An 18,985-nucleotide genomic window follows, 5' to 3' on the forward strand; every position below is an offset into this window, starting at 1 on the left:
TTCTGCAGAATATCTTGTCAGCCAAAGGTTACACTTCCTATAAGCATTTCTAGCTGGAAGGAGCTCCAATAAGCCAGTCATCCACAAAACAGGAGACCATTTGCAGATTTAAGGAAGTTTATTTTCAAGACAGTGTATCTGGCCTTATCAGCAAGCTGAAATGCTTCCAAAATCTGGTTGGAAAAGTGTTCCTAGAAACTGCAAAGAGAAAGGATGATACTCGAGTCCATCCAACTAAATACAGTGCAGCACATTTCCAAATGCTTTCTAACAAATGTCAGCAATCTATACACATGTTGGAAATCTCATTTGATAAACCAACCAATCTGGAAAACCTGTCCTAAACAAAACCAAGAGAAGTCTGGATATTTCTTAGTCCTTTAAGGCGGTTACACAAACCATTTTCAGTTCAGTGAGATGGCAAGGGAGAAAATCCTTGACAGATAAGAGGAGATGAAATACTGTAGCCTCAGTCTCCAATCTTTGCCTTAATTTATCAAGCAAAACTAATATCCAGATCATACAGCCTCTGTGGATATCCAGACACTGAACACATGCTTTCAGTTAAAAGAACTTCACTGGAACACATTGTTGTTCTGTGGAAAAACCTGGGGCTGCTACAGTTCAACAAAAATCTATGCCCTCCAAAATTTACTGCTTGTATGAGAAAATTCAGCACTTTGATAACATTAAACAAAAGAAACAAACCATGTTTACACACAATGTAAAAGCCTCTAGTACAAGCTCAGTAACAGAGACAAAAGGTCAGAAGACACATGCTTATTTCATTGCACAGACTGTTGGAGAAGAAAGAGGGCAAATAAAAATATTAAGCCTGCATTAAGGCTCTCCTTAATGGCTCAGGCACCATGCTAGATTAAAAATGCATTTTAAGTTTTCTACACTTGCATCTTGATTCTAGACAGAGGTAAGGCATTTATCATTTCTGTAACGTATTATACACAACACATACAGCCTCTCTTCTGCTGCCTTGTACACTGCATTTCTAAAACACTCCTTTTTAATAACTATGTTACAGAAAGAGAAGCAAAAGCAATTTTCTGTCCTGTTAAAGCACTTTTCAGTACATGACAAAGGATGTTAAAAGACAAAATCCATAGCTATTGTAACAAAATCCATTACAAGCAATTTTACAAAAAGGAAGGTTTGAAAGGATAAAACTACATACAAAAAAAAATCCCTGGTATTGTGTTCCCAGGGTGATAGATTTGCCTCAAAGGGAATGAAATAAAATTCTCCTTGAAAGGAGTTCATGGAATATGCACACAGTGTGCTTATTTGTGTGCCTGCACACACAAGAAGGTGGATTTAATCACTGAGTCAATCTGCCTGCACGCTCACAGCCAAACATGCAGCAATACCTCCAAGTGCTCCCACGAGAACACTTAAGACATGAGCTAAGACTTTCTGTGTACAGAATGTTTTAAATTAAGTCCCCAAGGTACAGATCAAATAAAGAAATACTTTTTTCATGCAAACAATACTGATACTAAAGACTGAAATTCTACCTCAAAACTGAAGATACACTAATTTAAGAGACAGCACAAGAGATGGAGAATCATTGGTAGCACGCCACTTCATTTGTATGAGAAAAACACATCTGTAAGATATTACCCAAAAAAAAAAAAAAAGCTATCAGGCCTCTCAGGCTGTAGCCTGAAGGCTCCCAAGCTCAGGACACAAGGATGGAGATTATTTGAGTCCTTTCCAGACCTATTTTCTTACTTTGATTTGGGTAAAAACTCATGACTACAGAAGCAGATCAGAACTCAGAAAAGTAGAAAACATCTACAAGCACACACCAGACTAATCATGGTACTCAATCTAACCCAAACCTTGAACAGCACTGCACTAAAAATAGGACACAAGCTAATAAGGAAGTGGAGAAATGCTCCAAACCCCTGTTTTCCCTAACCCCAGCAATTACAGTCTTGCCATGTATCAGTTAACCTGTATTAAAGTGGCCATAGTAAACATCATATGGTACACACCCCAACCTCAGCTCACTTTTCCACACCTCCTCTCACCATCTGTCTGAGGGAAGATGTGATAAAACCAGCATATCCCACATCAAAGGCAGGAAGAAATCAGAGGTAGAAAAGCCTTTTAATTCTCCATGTTTAACTTGTATGCAGGAGTGAGATAGAGACAGGAGATGAGTTTGATGGTAGAAACAGAAGAAAACATTCTTTGAACAACATTCCTCTGCTTCTGCCCTGTCCACTTCCAAAATGTCCCCAACCTGGACTCTGGGGAAAAAACCAGGAAACAAAAAAGGTAAGTAGCTTTCATACATAGTTTGCTATAAACACCAGACAGTGTCTGAACAAAAAGTTACTACATTGTAGTTAACACCTACTCTGCCTCTAGAATCACATCTGCTAGCTGAAATAGGAAACAAGAGGAAGGGAGACAAAAAACCTCCCAAATCCCCTATTTTTTACCATCATGCCTGTGTAGCTGCAAGAGCTGGAGTTTTATATTCTAAAATATCCTTAACAGATTGAAAAAGAAATTCAATTTTTTGCCAAAATAAATTCTTTAATAGAGGCCAGTCTCTCATGGAAAATACATTAGGAACTTACATATACACATATATTTGACCACTGGAATCTTTATGATCCTACCATGGGGATGGTAGACTTACTGGGAACTTGGTAAGTGAAAACTAAGCTCTTCACTTACATCTCTCTTCTAATCAAGATGGATCTATGTAGCTGGCCAAGAGCAGAATTAGAGTGCAGAAATACCAAAATGAGTCTGGAGTTTTAAAAGTTCGCCTTTCACTCCACGGTGAATAAAGCCTGTTGCTTTTAAAGCCTAAATACCCAGATCAGGACTTCACCAAGTAAAACTGACACACACCAAGAAAAACTGAAACACCTAAACCCAATTCCATCTCCTCAAGATGGAAAAAGGTAAAAACACAGACAAGCCTTTAGGTAATCTCTACTGAGCTAAGGAATGGAAGAAAGTCTGCAACTACTGACACACTCCAGAAGAATGACCAGAGCCTGGATAAAAACCTCAAAAGGCATCTGTAACTCTGAAAAGGAGCTGATATGGACAGCACAGAAATAAAAGCAGTTTCAAATAGTCAGCAATATTTATTAGTCACATCAGTGCAATCAACAGCAAAAATATCAGTCTTCACAATAACATCTTGAGGTTAACTGTGGGCACATTGGAAATGACAGCTTGTATAAAGTTCCTATATATTTTAGAGCTCTGGCAAAGAGATGGATTTTTTAATTACCCAAAGAATAATGATGATCCTGGGCTACCAAATATACTATGAGAAAGAAGAACCTCTTCTCTTTTCCATAACATTTAACTATATAAACTACAGAAGAGCTCTCAGACAAAAACATTGATTCAATAACAAATTTGAGGTATTATGCATCAGGATGTTCAAAAAAACACAACCACACTCCCAGCTTAAACAAGGTTTTAGTGCACTAAAATAAATGCCTCATTGCTCAATCTGACATTTTTCTAAAACATTAACTTGCTATCCTACACATGTTGAAATGGTTTGAGAGCAGATTTTGGAGGCCGTAAAGCCAGTACTTATCCAGTTTCATAATTTTAAAAGCCATTTGAGTAGTAGAGTACCTTGCAGCCCTCACCTACTTCAACTGCACAATATGATCTCAACATTTCAGCCTAAGAACCCATTACTATCAGTAATGGCTAGCAACAGGAAGGAAAGAAACTTGTTTATGGTGGAAGTTAACAATAGGTAGTCCCAGAACTCAGAGGAGATGAAGAAGTTCAGAGATATATTATATAAAAATCAGAGGACACCTTCAAGGCATGAGGAAGAGATTCAGTGGCTGATCAATAGAGAAGTGAACTTGATGCTAGTGACAAAACACCTTACTCAGTAACACAGAAAAACTTCAAAGGAAAGAAATTAAGTCAAGAAAATATTTAACAGCAACTGAGATAGCTCATAGCCCCTGGAAAAGTTATATATTAGAACTTCTTTGAAGAGCATATTCCCTTTAAATACTAATACAAGCTTAAAATTTCCAAAAATAATCCCAGGAAATGTTTCAGTGGGAACACATAGCTGTAGAACATGTTCCTATAAACCTCTCAGCAATACAACTCCAGCTGCTCTTATCTGACAGCACAATGTTGTCAAACAAGCAACACAACCTCTCACCACTTAAATTGCAAATTACTATTACTTATTTTTTTATGTGTTTCTAAAGTTGGAAACAGGTTGTTTCACAAGGCTATTAGAAGCACCAATGATTTATACATTTATGAAACCTAAATAGAGAGGCTTGAAAGTGTGGATTTATATACAGGTATACACAGACACATAGGCAGGTAACATTTCAGAGGGGCAAAATCTTTTCCCAGACAAAGAAATTGGAAAACTGCAGTAAAATTTAAAGAAAAAACTTAAATGACACATCATTAATACACAAAACCATCACGTTATCTCCTTCACAGAAAAGTAGTAGCTTCTACTGCGTACTAAAATTCAGGGAAAAAACAACTAAAACTAAACACTGTTTTCTTATTTGCATTTCCTGTAGGAATAACTGCTCCCTGTAGCAAGGGGACTTACCCAAAGGTAAGAAAAAGGCAGTATTTTTTAATAGAGAGCCTACTTTTTTTTGAAGAAGCCTCAAATCAAGCAATTCATAAATCAAATGCAGTTTATTCTTCCAAACAAACTGTGCAAAGATAGACCATTTCTATTTAAGTAATTTGTTTCTGATGTATTCACTAATAACTGCTTACTTGAGCACAAAAAGAAAAAGACTTCTCTGTCAATCCTGGGTAATAACTGGAAGAACAAATGAAATTATTTTTCTGCTTCATACCTAAATCAATACATTAACTGTTCTTCCTCCAGGACCATCTGTGTAACACTGCTAACTTCAAATTATTCATAGGCTCTAAGGCCAGAGGGGACCAAATATGATCTCTTTCACTTCACAAGACATCTAAATTTCAGCAATTTTTGTTCTCAGCACCACCTCTGTAATTCCATTCAAGAGGGGGCAGGGTTACATTCAGGTACAACTGAATGCTTTTGGCCTATCAATATATCGTTTTCCTACTTTCTCTCATCCCAACCCAAATCAAATTCTTGATTTTGAACAGATCTGTAGAGCTAGTTTTTTTTTAATAAGATTTACCAACCACACAAAATTGATAAAGAAACTGATGAAGCGTACTGAGTTGATGATGCCAATCTTACTTTGGAAAGTTAATCTTCCCACAAACCTTACTACAAAAACAGCTTTATCAGTCCCCAGGGTCATATGCTGCTTATCAAAGGATTCAGAAAAAAGGAAATGAATGAAAAGATATGTGGGATAAATAAGACACAAGGAATGAACCTGAAATCTAAACAACCAGGTAGATGATATAATTTCAATTAAAAAAAAAAAAAAAAAAAAAAAAGGAAGAGAGAGAGAACAACAACAACAAAAACAGACAAAACCAGAAGGAGGAGTTGCTTGGAAAGCACCTCACCTTGGAGCAGAGAAAACAGACTAGGAATGATATTTAGGGATAGATTACTACAAAAGTTGAATAAATATATTATGATAAAACTAACACAGTTTACTATGAGTAAGAATTCTTTAAGTTCACAGGTTTTTGAGGTTTTAAATAAAAGAATAATAGAAAACAGACATGAATTAATGGAATGCTCCTTACAGATATTTCAAGTGCTTCTGACATGTCCTCAAATATTGAAGGAAACACAGAGGATAATATTGTTACAAATCAGTTGATGAAAACTGAGATAGAATTTCAAGGATCAGAAAGACTGCTTATAAAGGATTTTAGGAATCAGTATTAAGTCTGTACTATGTAACAGAATGGCAAAGAAAAGAAAATTAGGTGACAGAGTTCACAGGTCTCCAAAACTTTTCAAGACGAGCTGAGGTCAGAAATAGATCCCAGGTGCGCAAAAGCAGCTTAGGAGAATTGGTCATTTGGTGCACTGCCATCACATCTTTAAATTTCACAATGTTATGGCTTCAGCCAATTATGTTAATTTCTTGTCACATCACCATAGAAGAGAAACCAAGACTAAAATGGTTCAAGAAATAGCAAGATACACACTGGAACACTTTGGATTTGCATGCAGTAATCTAATGCAAAACAAGAGCTAGCTTTTTCCTTCCAGGAGCATATAAATTAGATTAGTTCAACTATAGCTTCTTTTCTTCAGTCCTCCTTATCCCACCTTGAAATACTGCCATAAGAAAACCCTAAATACTAGGAAGCAGACCTAAGAAACAGCTATGGCACTTTGCATTGTTTAGTTTTAAGACTAGTAATCATAAGTTAGTTGAATAGTGTTAAATTTGAAACATTCACAAAAAGAAGCCAAATTTCACTCTTCATATTAATTCATCAGAAATTTTAAATGTGAGCACCTGCTTTTCTCTGACATAAATTACTCATTACTAGCAAATTCTAATACCAAAATCATGTCCACATTTTGGTTTTTTTTTTTCTCTTAAGTCTTTTCTTCTTCCTTCCATTCATCTATTAAATTAGGAATTAAGCCTAACACATTCACAATAGATAAACCTACAATAAAAAATAACTGAACAAAAATTGGGAAGAGGAGAGCCCTACTAAAGACAATCTATCTCTATATGATTCAGAAAAAAAGCTAGTGTACCTTAAGATGTTCGGATGTGAGAGTCTATTCATAAGTTGAACCTCTTTCAGCATGTTTGCTCTGTTGCTGTTCAGTGTGTTCATCTTCAAAGCCATTACCTGGTCTGAAGTTCTGTGCCTTACCTATTGGATAGAAGCAAAAAATGGTAAGGATATGAAATGACAGACTGAAGAACCAGTATTGCTGTAGTGCAATGCAGAGATCCTTTGTGAAAAAAGTGATCCATACACCAATTTCTGCAGTCTTTGTCACAGAAATGACTTTCTATAAGCATACTATGCAAATATAAAATGGCATTTTGCTCTTCTCTTGCAACTCAGGATGACAGAAAGCTTGAGAAATTGAAAAACACCCAATTATCAGCTTCTTAGTACAAGTGAAGGAAGCCATCTGTTTGTCCACAGAGAAAAAGTTTCCCATTCCAAGACTTATGAAATTTATCTTTATTCCACCCATATTCTTTTTTCCCCCTGCAGTGGCTGCTGTAATTGTTCACAGAATGTGTTATATGAGGACCTGCTGCTTACAGGGCAGATTTTGGAGGTACTCAGTGTTTACTTCTGAAAATAGACGATGATCCAACTTCCACATCCAGGGGACTGAAACCATTCCTGCCAACCCCTGCTGCAAAGCAGAGAGGTTCTTGCAGAGGGCATCACCTCACCCACAGTGTCACTAGTGGCTGTAGAGTGTCAACAGGAACAAGAGAATTTCTCTGGCAACTGCACAGCACCAGCACCTCTAACTTTCCCTGCTCAGAAATGCAGGACTGTGAACATTTTTAACTTGGTACTCAAACTAGCCCATCTGTCAAGTGTTATGTAGATGTGTGCTACTATTAGAAAGAAGCTCTTAAAATAGTGTAAGGCTCGCCAATCCTTTGAATTTCCTTGCAGTTGGGCATTCCCACACACATACTGGTACTATTCATGGAAATTATGCTCCCATTTTCTTCCTACATCAGTACCTGCAGCTCATAAATAGAAAACATGTATTTCTCAAAACACTGAATTACCCCCATGGCAAATTTATTCATGTTTATGGAGATTAGCTGAGGAAGGTCTTAAATTCCAGGAATTTAAGACTCTTCAGCTTTCTAATTTAAAACTGAAATCAACATTATGACTTAGGTACATACAAATTACCTACATTTTAAACAACAGCAGCCTGTCCACTTTCATTCTAGAAGACTGTTCATCTTTTCCAGTAAGAGGCCCCTTTAGCTGTGCTATGTTAATTACAGAAAGAATAACTGAACCCATCATAAGCAGAAGAAAATAGGGTATGGGTTTTAAAGGTAGGGCTCCCTGGTAATCAGAGGCAGCAAACAATACCTATTTTCAAGTTTTATTTGCACACCACTAACTGCAAGAACAAGGGGCATATTTCAGCTAAACATTCTCATTTGGACACAAAGCCCATTAATTCAGCACAGGGATGTACAGAGAGGAAGGGTGTCATGTTTCTGCTGTGTGTCCGGTTTAACACTTCTAAGTTGCCTCTTCCCGTCCTGGTTTCAAGTATAAGGTAGCACTGGAAACATCACAGGTGAATGTGGTAAACAACATTGAAGCACTGGGTAGAAAAATAGCCCTCAGGTGGTTTTCCTTCTGCTTCCCCCCACTTATGTACATGAGCTCCTCAAGTGCCTCACCTACAGTCACCCAGTAATCCCAGTGCAAGAAGGATCAGAGAAAGGGAGTGGAGAAGGATACAGAAACCAGCACTGAGTAGAAACCAACAGCAAGTTCACAAGCATGGGACTCCTCCTTTCTGTGGTAATATTGGTTTTAAAATAAAACTGGTCAAACTACAGCTTTAGTGCATTCATTACAACAAGATAATCTAGAGTCATTCTCAACACAACCTGTCTTGCCTGTTTGCCATGCTTATTGGTTTTAAGCAGGACGATTGCATATTAAGTTGATGAGGTTTATTGTTACTTGCCAGGTTTCTTGTGTCAGTTGTGTACTTTAATTTTTAATTTTACCCAGCCAGTTTGAATGAACAAACTAAGTTGGACAGGTCAATGTCTACACAGAGACTTTTAAAACATATGAGTTATAAGTTATACCTTAGTTTTACTAGGAGTAATGCCTTGGGTGAGGGGAAAAAAAATAAAATGTTTTCATAGATGTAGAAAACTTCAACAATGCAAATTTATATAAAGAAAAAAGGACTATGCTTTGAACCTATACACAGCTGCAGCTAAATCAAGACACTTCCCCTGAGACGAAGATTAGGAATCTTGGTGCTGTGGTGAAGTAATTTGGGGTTTTCAGGGAACAGGAATGGATTTGAAGTAACTTAATTCCTACAGTCAGAGCTGCTCTCAACAGAAATGAGCTCAGAAATGAGCTTTCCACCAACAGAGAAGCTTCAAGGTCTGCCAAAAGGGAATGAATACAGGTAAAAGATGATCAGGAACTCAGATGGAACGTGGTCTTAAACAGTATTTGCCTTCTCATTAACTCTGCCAGCTACCTCTTAACTTCTTGCCCATTTGTGTAATTCACTTAGTTTCATGCCAGAATTTCCTGCTCTTTTGCCTCAACTCTGAGGTTAAAGTAGAATTTATCATAGAACCTTCTTCCTTGTTCAGATTGCTTTTCTTAAGCTAAGGAAAGCTCAGAAAAGAAGGTGGGTAACTTTTGGGTCACAATGTCCTGCATGCTTCCTGGATATTCAGGTCTGATAAGCAACAAGAAGTGGTCAACAACTGCTTCTCAAAGGTCTGACTGTCCACAGCACTAACTGCACATCCAGAGAAAATTGAGCTGCTTTTGCAAAGACAAAACTTTTTCATCCTCTGTATTAGGCAATCCTGAAGTCTTTCCAGCCTTGACAGACTGAACAAGGTTCAGTGGCAAGGTCAGTTGGCTTTTCTTTTGTTTGTTTTACAAAATCACTTTTCCCATGGTTGGAAACTTCTTGAGTTCCTTACACACAGAGCAGCATATTCTGTCCAATTACCTGGTCTCTAAATAGTACTCAACATTTACATACAAGCACTATGCTTTGTTTCATTTAAAGGGACACAGTAAGCACCAGCAATCTCATTTGAAGCTCTATATATTGTTCTGATGTTGGAGGATGTATTCCTGCAAGATCTGACAGAACAACAAAATTCCTAATCAAACCAAAGGAGTGATGGGGAAAAAGGGGATTCTTCCTCTCTTGCTAGTTATCCTTTAAGCAAGGAGGAAGAAACAGAACTGCAGGTGAGAGAGCATCTTTCTCAACAGGACAATAGTCAATATTATGAATAAAAGTATCAATTTATAAATTATGAAGCACAATGCTAATCACTTGGAATATACCTAAGACCATGTAATATACTTAAGACCACGTTCTCTCCTGTGAAGCACAACTAGCAAATAGCATTTCTATGGCAAGAACTAATTGACAACAAGGAACTGACAGGTTCTGTCTTTAATGTCTCAGTCAAACTCTTAATCATCAACATGAAAGGAGCTGTTAGCTCTGCCCTCCATGCCTACTTACCCATCAGTCATACCTTAGACAAAATTTGTGCCTACCCTGGCATGCCTTGCCAAAGCAGTGCAAAACTAGTTTTAATCCTCCTTTCAGGCCACCTCTGTGCCATAAAAACATGGCAGTGATGTTTCAGCCACCTGACTCCAGAAGGAAAACGAGTAAATATTTTGGCAATACTGCTGATCCAATTTAACGTTTGTATACAAGGCAGTTTGCCTCAGGCATATGCCCGTGTACCCAACATAAACAGGGATTCACTCATGCAATTCAAACCTCTCACTGAGATGCAACTTAGAGATTGCTGTGAAGCTTTTAAAGCTGTTGACATTATTATTAATTAGGGCCCCTTGCATATCAGACCAAATAACCTTTCAGCAATGTCTGGATCATGGCATCTCTGCTTAGAAACATTCTGACAATCCTACAGCTGCTTTGCACACACTTCCAGCTTCTCAGTCTGCTTACCTATGTGTGTGACTCCATCTCCAAGGTCACAGTCACCAGATATTGCCTCCCTGTTTTATTGCTGACAGGCAGTTAAACTGTCCCTTTGCACTCTGATTCTCCTAGGACCAAAGTACTCTGGACTTTGACCTGGCTATTGTTACCTGCATGGTTCTGCTCACATCAGACCATGTTCTGATTCTTAGCCCTTTCTTCAGAAGAAAGTGGCAAGTAGAGGAAGTCACGGATGAAGGTAAAGAAATCATGATGCATTTAAAGGAAATCTCATAATAGTGATTAAGCAGGGCTCACATTTCAGAGAAGTAGTCACTATATAAAGTTCATGAGGATTATCATGCAAAAATTGGTGGGTTTAATGTTCAGCTCGTTGCTTTGCAGTAAAGTTCTTTACTATTAAAAAAATTTACCATAATTTAGATTATTATTTATCTATTACGTCATATACGTCTGTCATGGTTCTCTGAAAATCCAAACATTTATATTATTCCCACTTTCTGCTGGACTGAAGGAGAGGTATTTTTAAGCAATAGCTGAAATCTAGCCTGATTTCATCTTTCACAAGGCCTTTTTGATCTGTATTCACTGTACCTTTCCAGGTGGCCCTGGAATAAACATCTGAAGAACATTTCCTAATACTGATATTGTAAATCTGCCAACACAACTTTCAGCTGTGCTCCTAGTTTTTCACTGCGTTTTCATTACTTTCCAAATCATCATTATATAGCTGGAAGTATTTTTTCACAGTTCTCTTCCAAAACTTCATTTAGCTGCTTTCCAGTTTTTCCTTACCTTCCACTCTTATGGCACTCAGCCTCACTGCTTAAATACATTTACAGATCTTTACTTATACAGCCTACTCCATAAAATTATGTTGCTGCTCTAGCATACACACCAACTTTTATTTTCTTTTATACACCTTGGTCTTTGTCTGGCCATTTCACCTTCACCTTTGCAGCAATGTATCCAAAGCACCATTTTAAAAGCAGTCTCCTCTGGTCCAAAAATTTGACCTTCCCTGAGTTTGCTTCTCTGGCTTCAATTGATTTACAAGTATTTTCTCTTTGATGACAAGAGATGAAGACATTCCCTTAGCTACCATTTTAAGCCATTTGCACTATATGTGTTACACAGTTTAATTTTGATTGACTGAGTTAACAATAAAGTTTGTGAGGCACATGAGATGATAGAAGTAATCACTGTTAAAGAGAAGAGTGCCTACTAAATGACAGGAAAAAAGTCTTTCACAGGGAAGCAGACCAGCAGTTTGGCTCTGATACAAAATTTCTCTCAAAAACAGACTACTTCCTTGCTGTGACAGCAGAAGAAATCTTTTTTAAAAATTAGGGTCAGCTGTATTTTATCCAAGTCTCACAATCAAGCCACCAAGTCATCACACTTACAGAGATATATATTCATGCCTTGAGGATGAATGTGATAGAAGAATGTCTTAACTCTATGGTTGATTAAAAAAAAAGCTCCCTTCAGCAAGGAAGACAAACCTGTTCTTCAACTCAGATCACAGTGCTTGTAAGTCTGTAATCTGAAATGTTTTTCTTAACATTAAAATGTACCCACTGTCAGATACATATATTCATAGTAGTGATGCCTGTATCAAGTAAAAAATTTCATATCACTAGGAAAACTTGCAACGACAAATAGAAGCTGAAAGAAAAACACCAATCCAGATAATACCAAGCTGCTATGTTGATGCCAGAGAGTCAGATGGGTTGTGGCTGTTTTCAGAATAGTAATACAGAATGTCACTATACTACAACTTCTTGCAGCAAGAGAGACCTGCCAAATGTAACACAACTTTGCCAAACAAAACTAGTCAGCATGCGTTGCAAGAGCCTTAGCACAGGTTGAGAAAAACTACAGAAACTAGGCACAGAATGAACCTCAAAACCTTCCAAAAGCCTGGCAGCAGTTGTGATTCTACTAATTTCTAATACTATAAAGAGCTGAGAGAAATACACAGAAAAAGCTGGAGACTACCATTTTCCCTTTAGTACAAAAGCTCAGTATTAGTCAAAGGTCCTAATTTGATAACTTCAGGAACTTCTAGCACCACCAATTCAGCAAAGAAATAAGTTCAATTCCTCGAGAATATTCCACACCTACAGTCAAATAAATTCTCCAATTTTTCTCCCAAACTAAGGTGAATTTCTAATTAGTAAGACAGCAGTACCATTGATACTTTGTAAATTCACTCTTGAGCCAAAAAACTCTCAATTTTTCTTTTGTATTTTGTTTTTCTTCATTGCCTACTGTAATGTAGAACCAGGGCCCAAAATAGAGCACCCTTTTATTTTAAACAAACCATTTATTGATAGGAATCTGTGCACATATCTCTGCCATTAACTTGATCTCAATCAAGCCATAAAGGCAAAAAGAGACCACAGTCTTATTTTGAGAGAAAGCACAAATTCATCAGAGGACTATTGTTCCACAGTTTGAGATGAGAAATAAACAGGCACAGCCCAGGGTGGCAAAGCTGACTGATTTTGTAACCAGTTCAGCAGAATGCAACCATATAAACCTTCCTCTGCAATTCAGGACATGGAACATGGACACTGGGTGAGCACTGTTTTACCACAACCTCAGTTAACAGCTCAGCCATGTACTTTACACCTGAGTAATATCATAGTCATATCATAGAAAGAAAAAGAAATTATGAGTTTGAAGTTCATAACTGAGACTTTATTCCTAATTTTCAGTGTTAGCTATCCTCAGCTCACTGAGAAGCCCTAAGCATGCTACTTCCTTTCGTTACCTAACTGTTCTATAAAATTGAAGTGATATTATCTATCTGCCAGAAAACTGGAAGATTGATATCTGCAAGTGACTGCTGTAACATCAAAAGATAATACATAATCAGATACTGTATCTGTGTTACTATTATTCCATCTAATTTTTAATACATATGGTTAAATATTTCCCATGTTACTGTGGGTTTATCCTGTATGAAAGATCATGATACTTACATAATCTGCAGAGGTTTTTGAAGAAAAAGCAATACTTTGGACTGAGTTTTCTTGACACAAAAATTGTATCTTCTAACTTTCACAATATATGAACAGTTTGGCACTGAGCACATAGTCCTCACACTACACCAATAATCTCATCACTGATATTCAAATACATTTGTGGGATTTATTTCAAAACTGTGTGGGAGCCTTGACAAAGTTCTCTTTGGGGTAGAAATAATTTTCTTAGATTTCCTTTATAATTCTTTCAAATAAACATGACTGTGCATGAGTACAGGAGTCTGCCTCACCTTTCAGAACAAGCCCACTGGTATACAACTATTGTTTTTTATAATCCCAACACTTAGAACTTGATCACAACCACAAATTAAAAGAGCAGGCAGCAGGAAGAAGTCATATTTTGCTTACTTGAAGATACTTCAGCTTTTATAAGTTGATACAGTCAATAACTTTCAGGTTACAGCCAAAACCAAAAATTCTAAGTAATTTCTTGTTATTTAAGCCATCATGAAACCGCTCAACTACTTGAGAATGAGGTAACTAATTAAATATGCCATGCAATTTCTTATGTCCCATCATGGCCTGTAAATGCTAGGAAGTGCAAGAATTGGATTTGCAGGACTTAACTGCAAGCAGCTCATGTGAAAGTTAAAGCACCACCAGTGAGTCAGTGTTAGACACACTGTCAGCTCCGGATTAGTTAACAAAGCAACGCTGTCTCGGTATCGATCTCTCCAGCGGATGTTTCAGAGCTCTGTCCTCTCCTCAACCCCTAATGCCACCACACCATCAAACAGAGGGCCCCACCCTGCAGAGCTGCTGCCAGCACAAAGGGCCTTGCAGCCACCCCAGAGCACTCCCAGTCTGTTCCAGGGAGGACCAACAGCTGTGGTGACACAGGAAGCACATGGACAGGAGAAGAGGTTCCTACAGCTTGGATGTGGCCTCAGCATCTATTGGGAAGAAGTTCTGGATCACTCGCATACAGAATACCAAGAACTTCAGCAGGAAAGATTAAAAGAAGCTTTGGAGTTCCTTTCTCTAATCACTTCCAATGGCTGTTAAGGAGCTATGGAGAAGCATTCCCTATGGATCTGAGGCTGTAAACATCTCTTTTTTGTTAGTGCCATCAATAGTACCTTGCAGTTCTCATTTTCACATTTCATGTTAGGCAGTAACACATATGCATTTGTGTGTATTAACATCAGACATTCCCCAGGCACAGGCAGTGAAATCCATCACTGATATATATATTTAACTTCACTGATATATATATATATATATATATATATATATATATATATATATATATATATATATATATATATATATATATATATATATATATATATAAATATATATAACTTTCCCCTGCTGCCAATACCAGTAAATAAGAATCCTGAGGGGTGTCTCAGAGGTCTCTCACAGATTTTAAGTGATGCACTCTTATTCTCTAGGCGCACTCATGTTAATACTGGACATGTGCCAGCACAGTTATTTGAAGAACAGTAAATCAGCACCTGTCTCTCAGTATCAGCAATGAATGAGCTTACACAAATGTGCATGTTTGCCAGCTGGCAAAACACAGAAAATCCCAGAGCTGCCAACCCAGCACATCTCCATCCAGAACAGAAAACTAAACAGATCTCATTTAACCATGCTTGAGAAATTATTATGGAAAACAAGACAAAAAGCACACAAACATTTCAGTGCCAAGGGAATCTTGCCACCTGTTTTGCCCTGGGAAAACTGCACAATGATACTCAGATTGGCACTTTTCCTGCAGAAGAAAATCAAAGGCCCAAAGGACCCTGAACTACAGCAGTCACTGTACTAAACACAAAATCCAAATGAGGGTTATCTCCTATTGCAAGGCACTTGTTACAGTATCAGTGTCTTTCTTACTGTTGACAGAATTTGTGAGTGTTCTCCCTATTTGTGAGGACAATAATGACTTACCTTCAACATGGATACATTCCATTTATCAGCTCTTCAGCAAGGCTGAGGAGAGACCAAGTTTGCAAAGAGGTGAAAAACACATTTCAAAATGGACAATTTTACATTAAACTATGTTCCTTTTTCTGTTTGTTTGTTTTTGGGTCTGTTGTTTGTTTTGGTTTTTTTTTTTTTTTTTGACTGAGTATTCCTTTAGCATTAAATTTGTTTCAATGATTTTTATTCTGGCTTTTTAGTCAAACAAATTGTTCATTTTCAGGGTAATTCTACCATATTTTCTAAATATTTCTTTCTTGAACAGAGAAGCTGTCTGACTCAACCAGAGAAAGTGAAACAGTGTAAGAACTGTTTCACCCTGTTTTAATTTGTGTTACTCAGTAGAGTTCTAAACTTTACTGCAGTGATGCCAAGCAGGACTGTAGGAAAAAGCTTTAGGGAAGTATAGTCTTGAAAATTTTCTTAAAATATTTCAACACCACTGCAAAAGATGAGACTTTCATTAAATCTGCTGCCTGGTTCTCCTTTAATCCCAGTGTTTCCTCAGCTGATATTTTAAGATTATTATAATATGCATGTCTTAAGACTTCTACCCAGAAGATAAATTAATAAAGACCAGAACTTGTTTCGGATAGCAAATATGAATTAGCCCTCCATTCTACCTTGCATTTCAAAGAATTTTCAGCTCTGCTAAAAGTAAGAGTGCTCTACATTTTACATATATGCAAATGTCATTAAAATTCAGAATTGGTAAGTGGGGAAGAATTGAGTATTTTGTCCTGATGGTGCAATCCATAAAGACTAACAACCTAGATGAGGTTTTTAATTCCTGTATTAATGATCCGTTGGAGTACAGCCTATTTATTACTACTCCTTCCTGTAGCCTATGGCCTATAAAAGCATTTGCTAATTAAGTGACAAGAACTAGGATGACAGCAGCTTGGCACCTCAATAGCAAAAAGGAAAGCATTAGCAAGGGGAAGACAACTGTCTGGTTAAGTGGTTACCACACAAATCATCTTAGCAGTTGGAAGAATGGCTTAAAAGGACTGATACTTCACACATCAGTGTGACAAAAATCAAACTTCACAAGAGTTCTACTTTGACTAAGAAAGCAACAGCATCCTCAGCATTTATGCCTCAGCTCCACAATGGTGTTTCTTCCTACTCCTGACAAGAACCAGAATAGAAACAAACAGATTAGAATCACCTCTCTGGTACAACTCCAGAGTTTGAAGTGAAGTTTCAGTGTTTTTCCAGCCTCCTTGGCTAGATTACATAATACAGTGACTGCATTTCCAAGCAATTGGTAGCTTGCTTTAACATTGTAACTTCACAGGAGACACCTTTAGCCTCTGATACCTTACTTCTCTCACCTTGAGCAAGGTGAGTTTCCTTCACTAGCCAAAAGGAAAAGATTTTCAGCCTAAAACTCAGTCCTATAAAAAAAAAAATTAGGCCAAAAGGTATACATGGACAAGAAGAGCTGTCTGTTTTTCTTACTGGCATCATATTACACAAGGAGGGCAAGGACAAGAACAATGGCTTTAAACCTGAGTGAGGGAAGATAGGCCCTGGTCAAATGGGTGTCACTTTTCAGTCAAAAAGCATATTCGCCATGCCTAGAAGATCAAATATATCTGCTGAACCAAAACTGAGGTAATCCACTTACTCACTACTCCTTTCCCACCCTAAAAAGATGGCTTCTGCCACTATTTGCCATAAACAAACCTTGAACTATCTCCTTTCGCCTGATGTAGCTACAGCAGTTTCAAGAGGAAAAAACCTATACACCAGTTCAAAAAAAAAAAAAAAAAAAAGAAATCCTATTTTCTAGACCATTGCTTTCCAAAATTGGTGGTATTATACTGCTGGAAGCTGTAACATCCTCAACATCTCACCAAATTTAATCAAGAACATAAAAAAAAAAAAATCACCAATAAAGCAACAGGAGAAAGAAAATTTTTGGTTGGTAAGGCACATCCCACAGACACTTATTTTTTAAAATAAGCACAATTCTTATTACAGCTTTTAGCCATTGGGCTTTACCATGCCTTTCTCATTACACTGAAGAGCACTTTCAAATAACTATTTCCTTATTCTGTCTATGCACTGCAATAACAATTTTTATACAGCAAACACATTAAGACTGAAGTCATCCACTGAATCACTTCTCCAGTTATTAAATCAAGTTTTATTGTTTCTTTGTCCTCATGTGTTAACACAGACTTTTCCAACTTTAGAAAAGTCAAATATCAATGTTGAAAAAGTATTTAAAGCCTACAACTTGAAAGTTTCCTAGAAATACTTTAAAGAATAACTAAAATATAGCATCTTTTAAGCCTTTTAATCTTGATCTTAAAGTATCAATTAGTACCACAAATATCATGGATACTATGTGATCTCACCTCTAATGTATTACAAAGTTTTTCAAAAACACTTATGTGTTCAGAAACTTACATTCAGGCCTCTGATCAGACTGCTAATTCCAGAGGAAAAGAAGATCCTTTTCCAGTACAAACCTTCCACTAAATGCTGAAAACAACACATGACAAAGTGAGAGAACTTTGAAACTGAAGCAAATAAGGACAAAGAAAAAGTACGAGAAAGATTTGAGATTTCCAGTGAAATTTTACTTTATCAATGCTGTTCTCAGAGTATTTTTAATCTGAATGCCAGAAAATGTGTGTTATGCAGAAAGTTTTTGGTGTGTTTCAAATTTCTAAATTGACAGTGTTACTATTTTGTTCCTTAAGACCAAGTGACAATCATTCTAGATAGAGAAGAAATGAGGAAGGCATTTATCAGTGGTTATCAATTTATAACTATAGCCCACTGTAGTTATGATGCAAATCAGCAGGGGAGGTACTGGCTTAACAGTCTTGAAGACTGACATTCCCTTTATGCAAACAGGCACACAGAGAGAAGAGTAAGAACTCGCTTGTAGAGCCCTGGGAGAGCACTGAGGCCCTGTCCTGCAGGTGGGAGCTCCACACCAATTCTGCTCTTGGCCATCCTGCAAAACCCAGCAATAATGCCCAGACTTATATTTAGATTTAAAACACTTTGACAGTTCAAGTATTGCAGCGCCTGTTTGTCTGATAAAACCCAAGTTAATAAAATATTTCACTCCAGTAAAGTGTTGTCTGCAAACTCTGAGACACTGTTTCCAACACCTTCTGCAGTGGAATTTTGCTGAGTGTGGGCTGAAAACCAAGCAGGTTCCTTGCCTTTCTTTTTTCCATGTCCTTTTTTGTAGTTATATTCTCTTTTTAATATGAACTGGCATTCCCCTCCTTGCATACTCATTTTTATAACTACTCAAATATCTGCTTCCCTCCTTCCACACACACACAGACATGTTACTCTTTGACTAAATGCCACAGGAAAATTG

The 18,985-nt window shown here is 37.3% G+C and overlaps 1 protein-coding gene across 1 annotated transcript in view; it reads right to left on the reverse strand.

The window, feature by feature from the left end:
• The window catches only part of TESK2 (testis associated actin remodelling kinase 2), a 78,161-nt gene that overhangs the window by 46,107 nt on the left and 13,069 nt on the right, over positions 1–18,985 (reverse strand). The window contains exon 3 of the mRNA XM_056497164.1: positions 6,689–6,810. Coding sequence (XP_056353139.1) covers positions 6,689–6,810 — 122 coding nt within the window. The remainder of the gene's footprint in view (positions 1–6,688; positions 6,811–18,985) is intronic.

This window comes from Oenanthe melanoleuca, chromosome 8 (assembly GCF_029582105.1).
Source record: "Oenanthe melanoleuca isolate GR-GAL-2019-014 chromosome 8, OMel1.0, whole genome shotgun sequence".
Classification (NCBI taxonomy): domain Eukaryota; kingdom Metazoa; phylum Chordata; class Aves; order Passeriformes; family Muscicapidae; genus Oenanthe; species Oenanthe melanoleuca.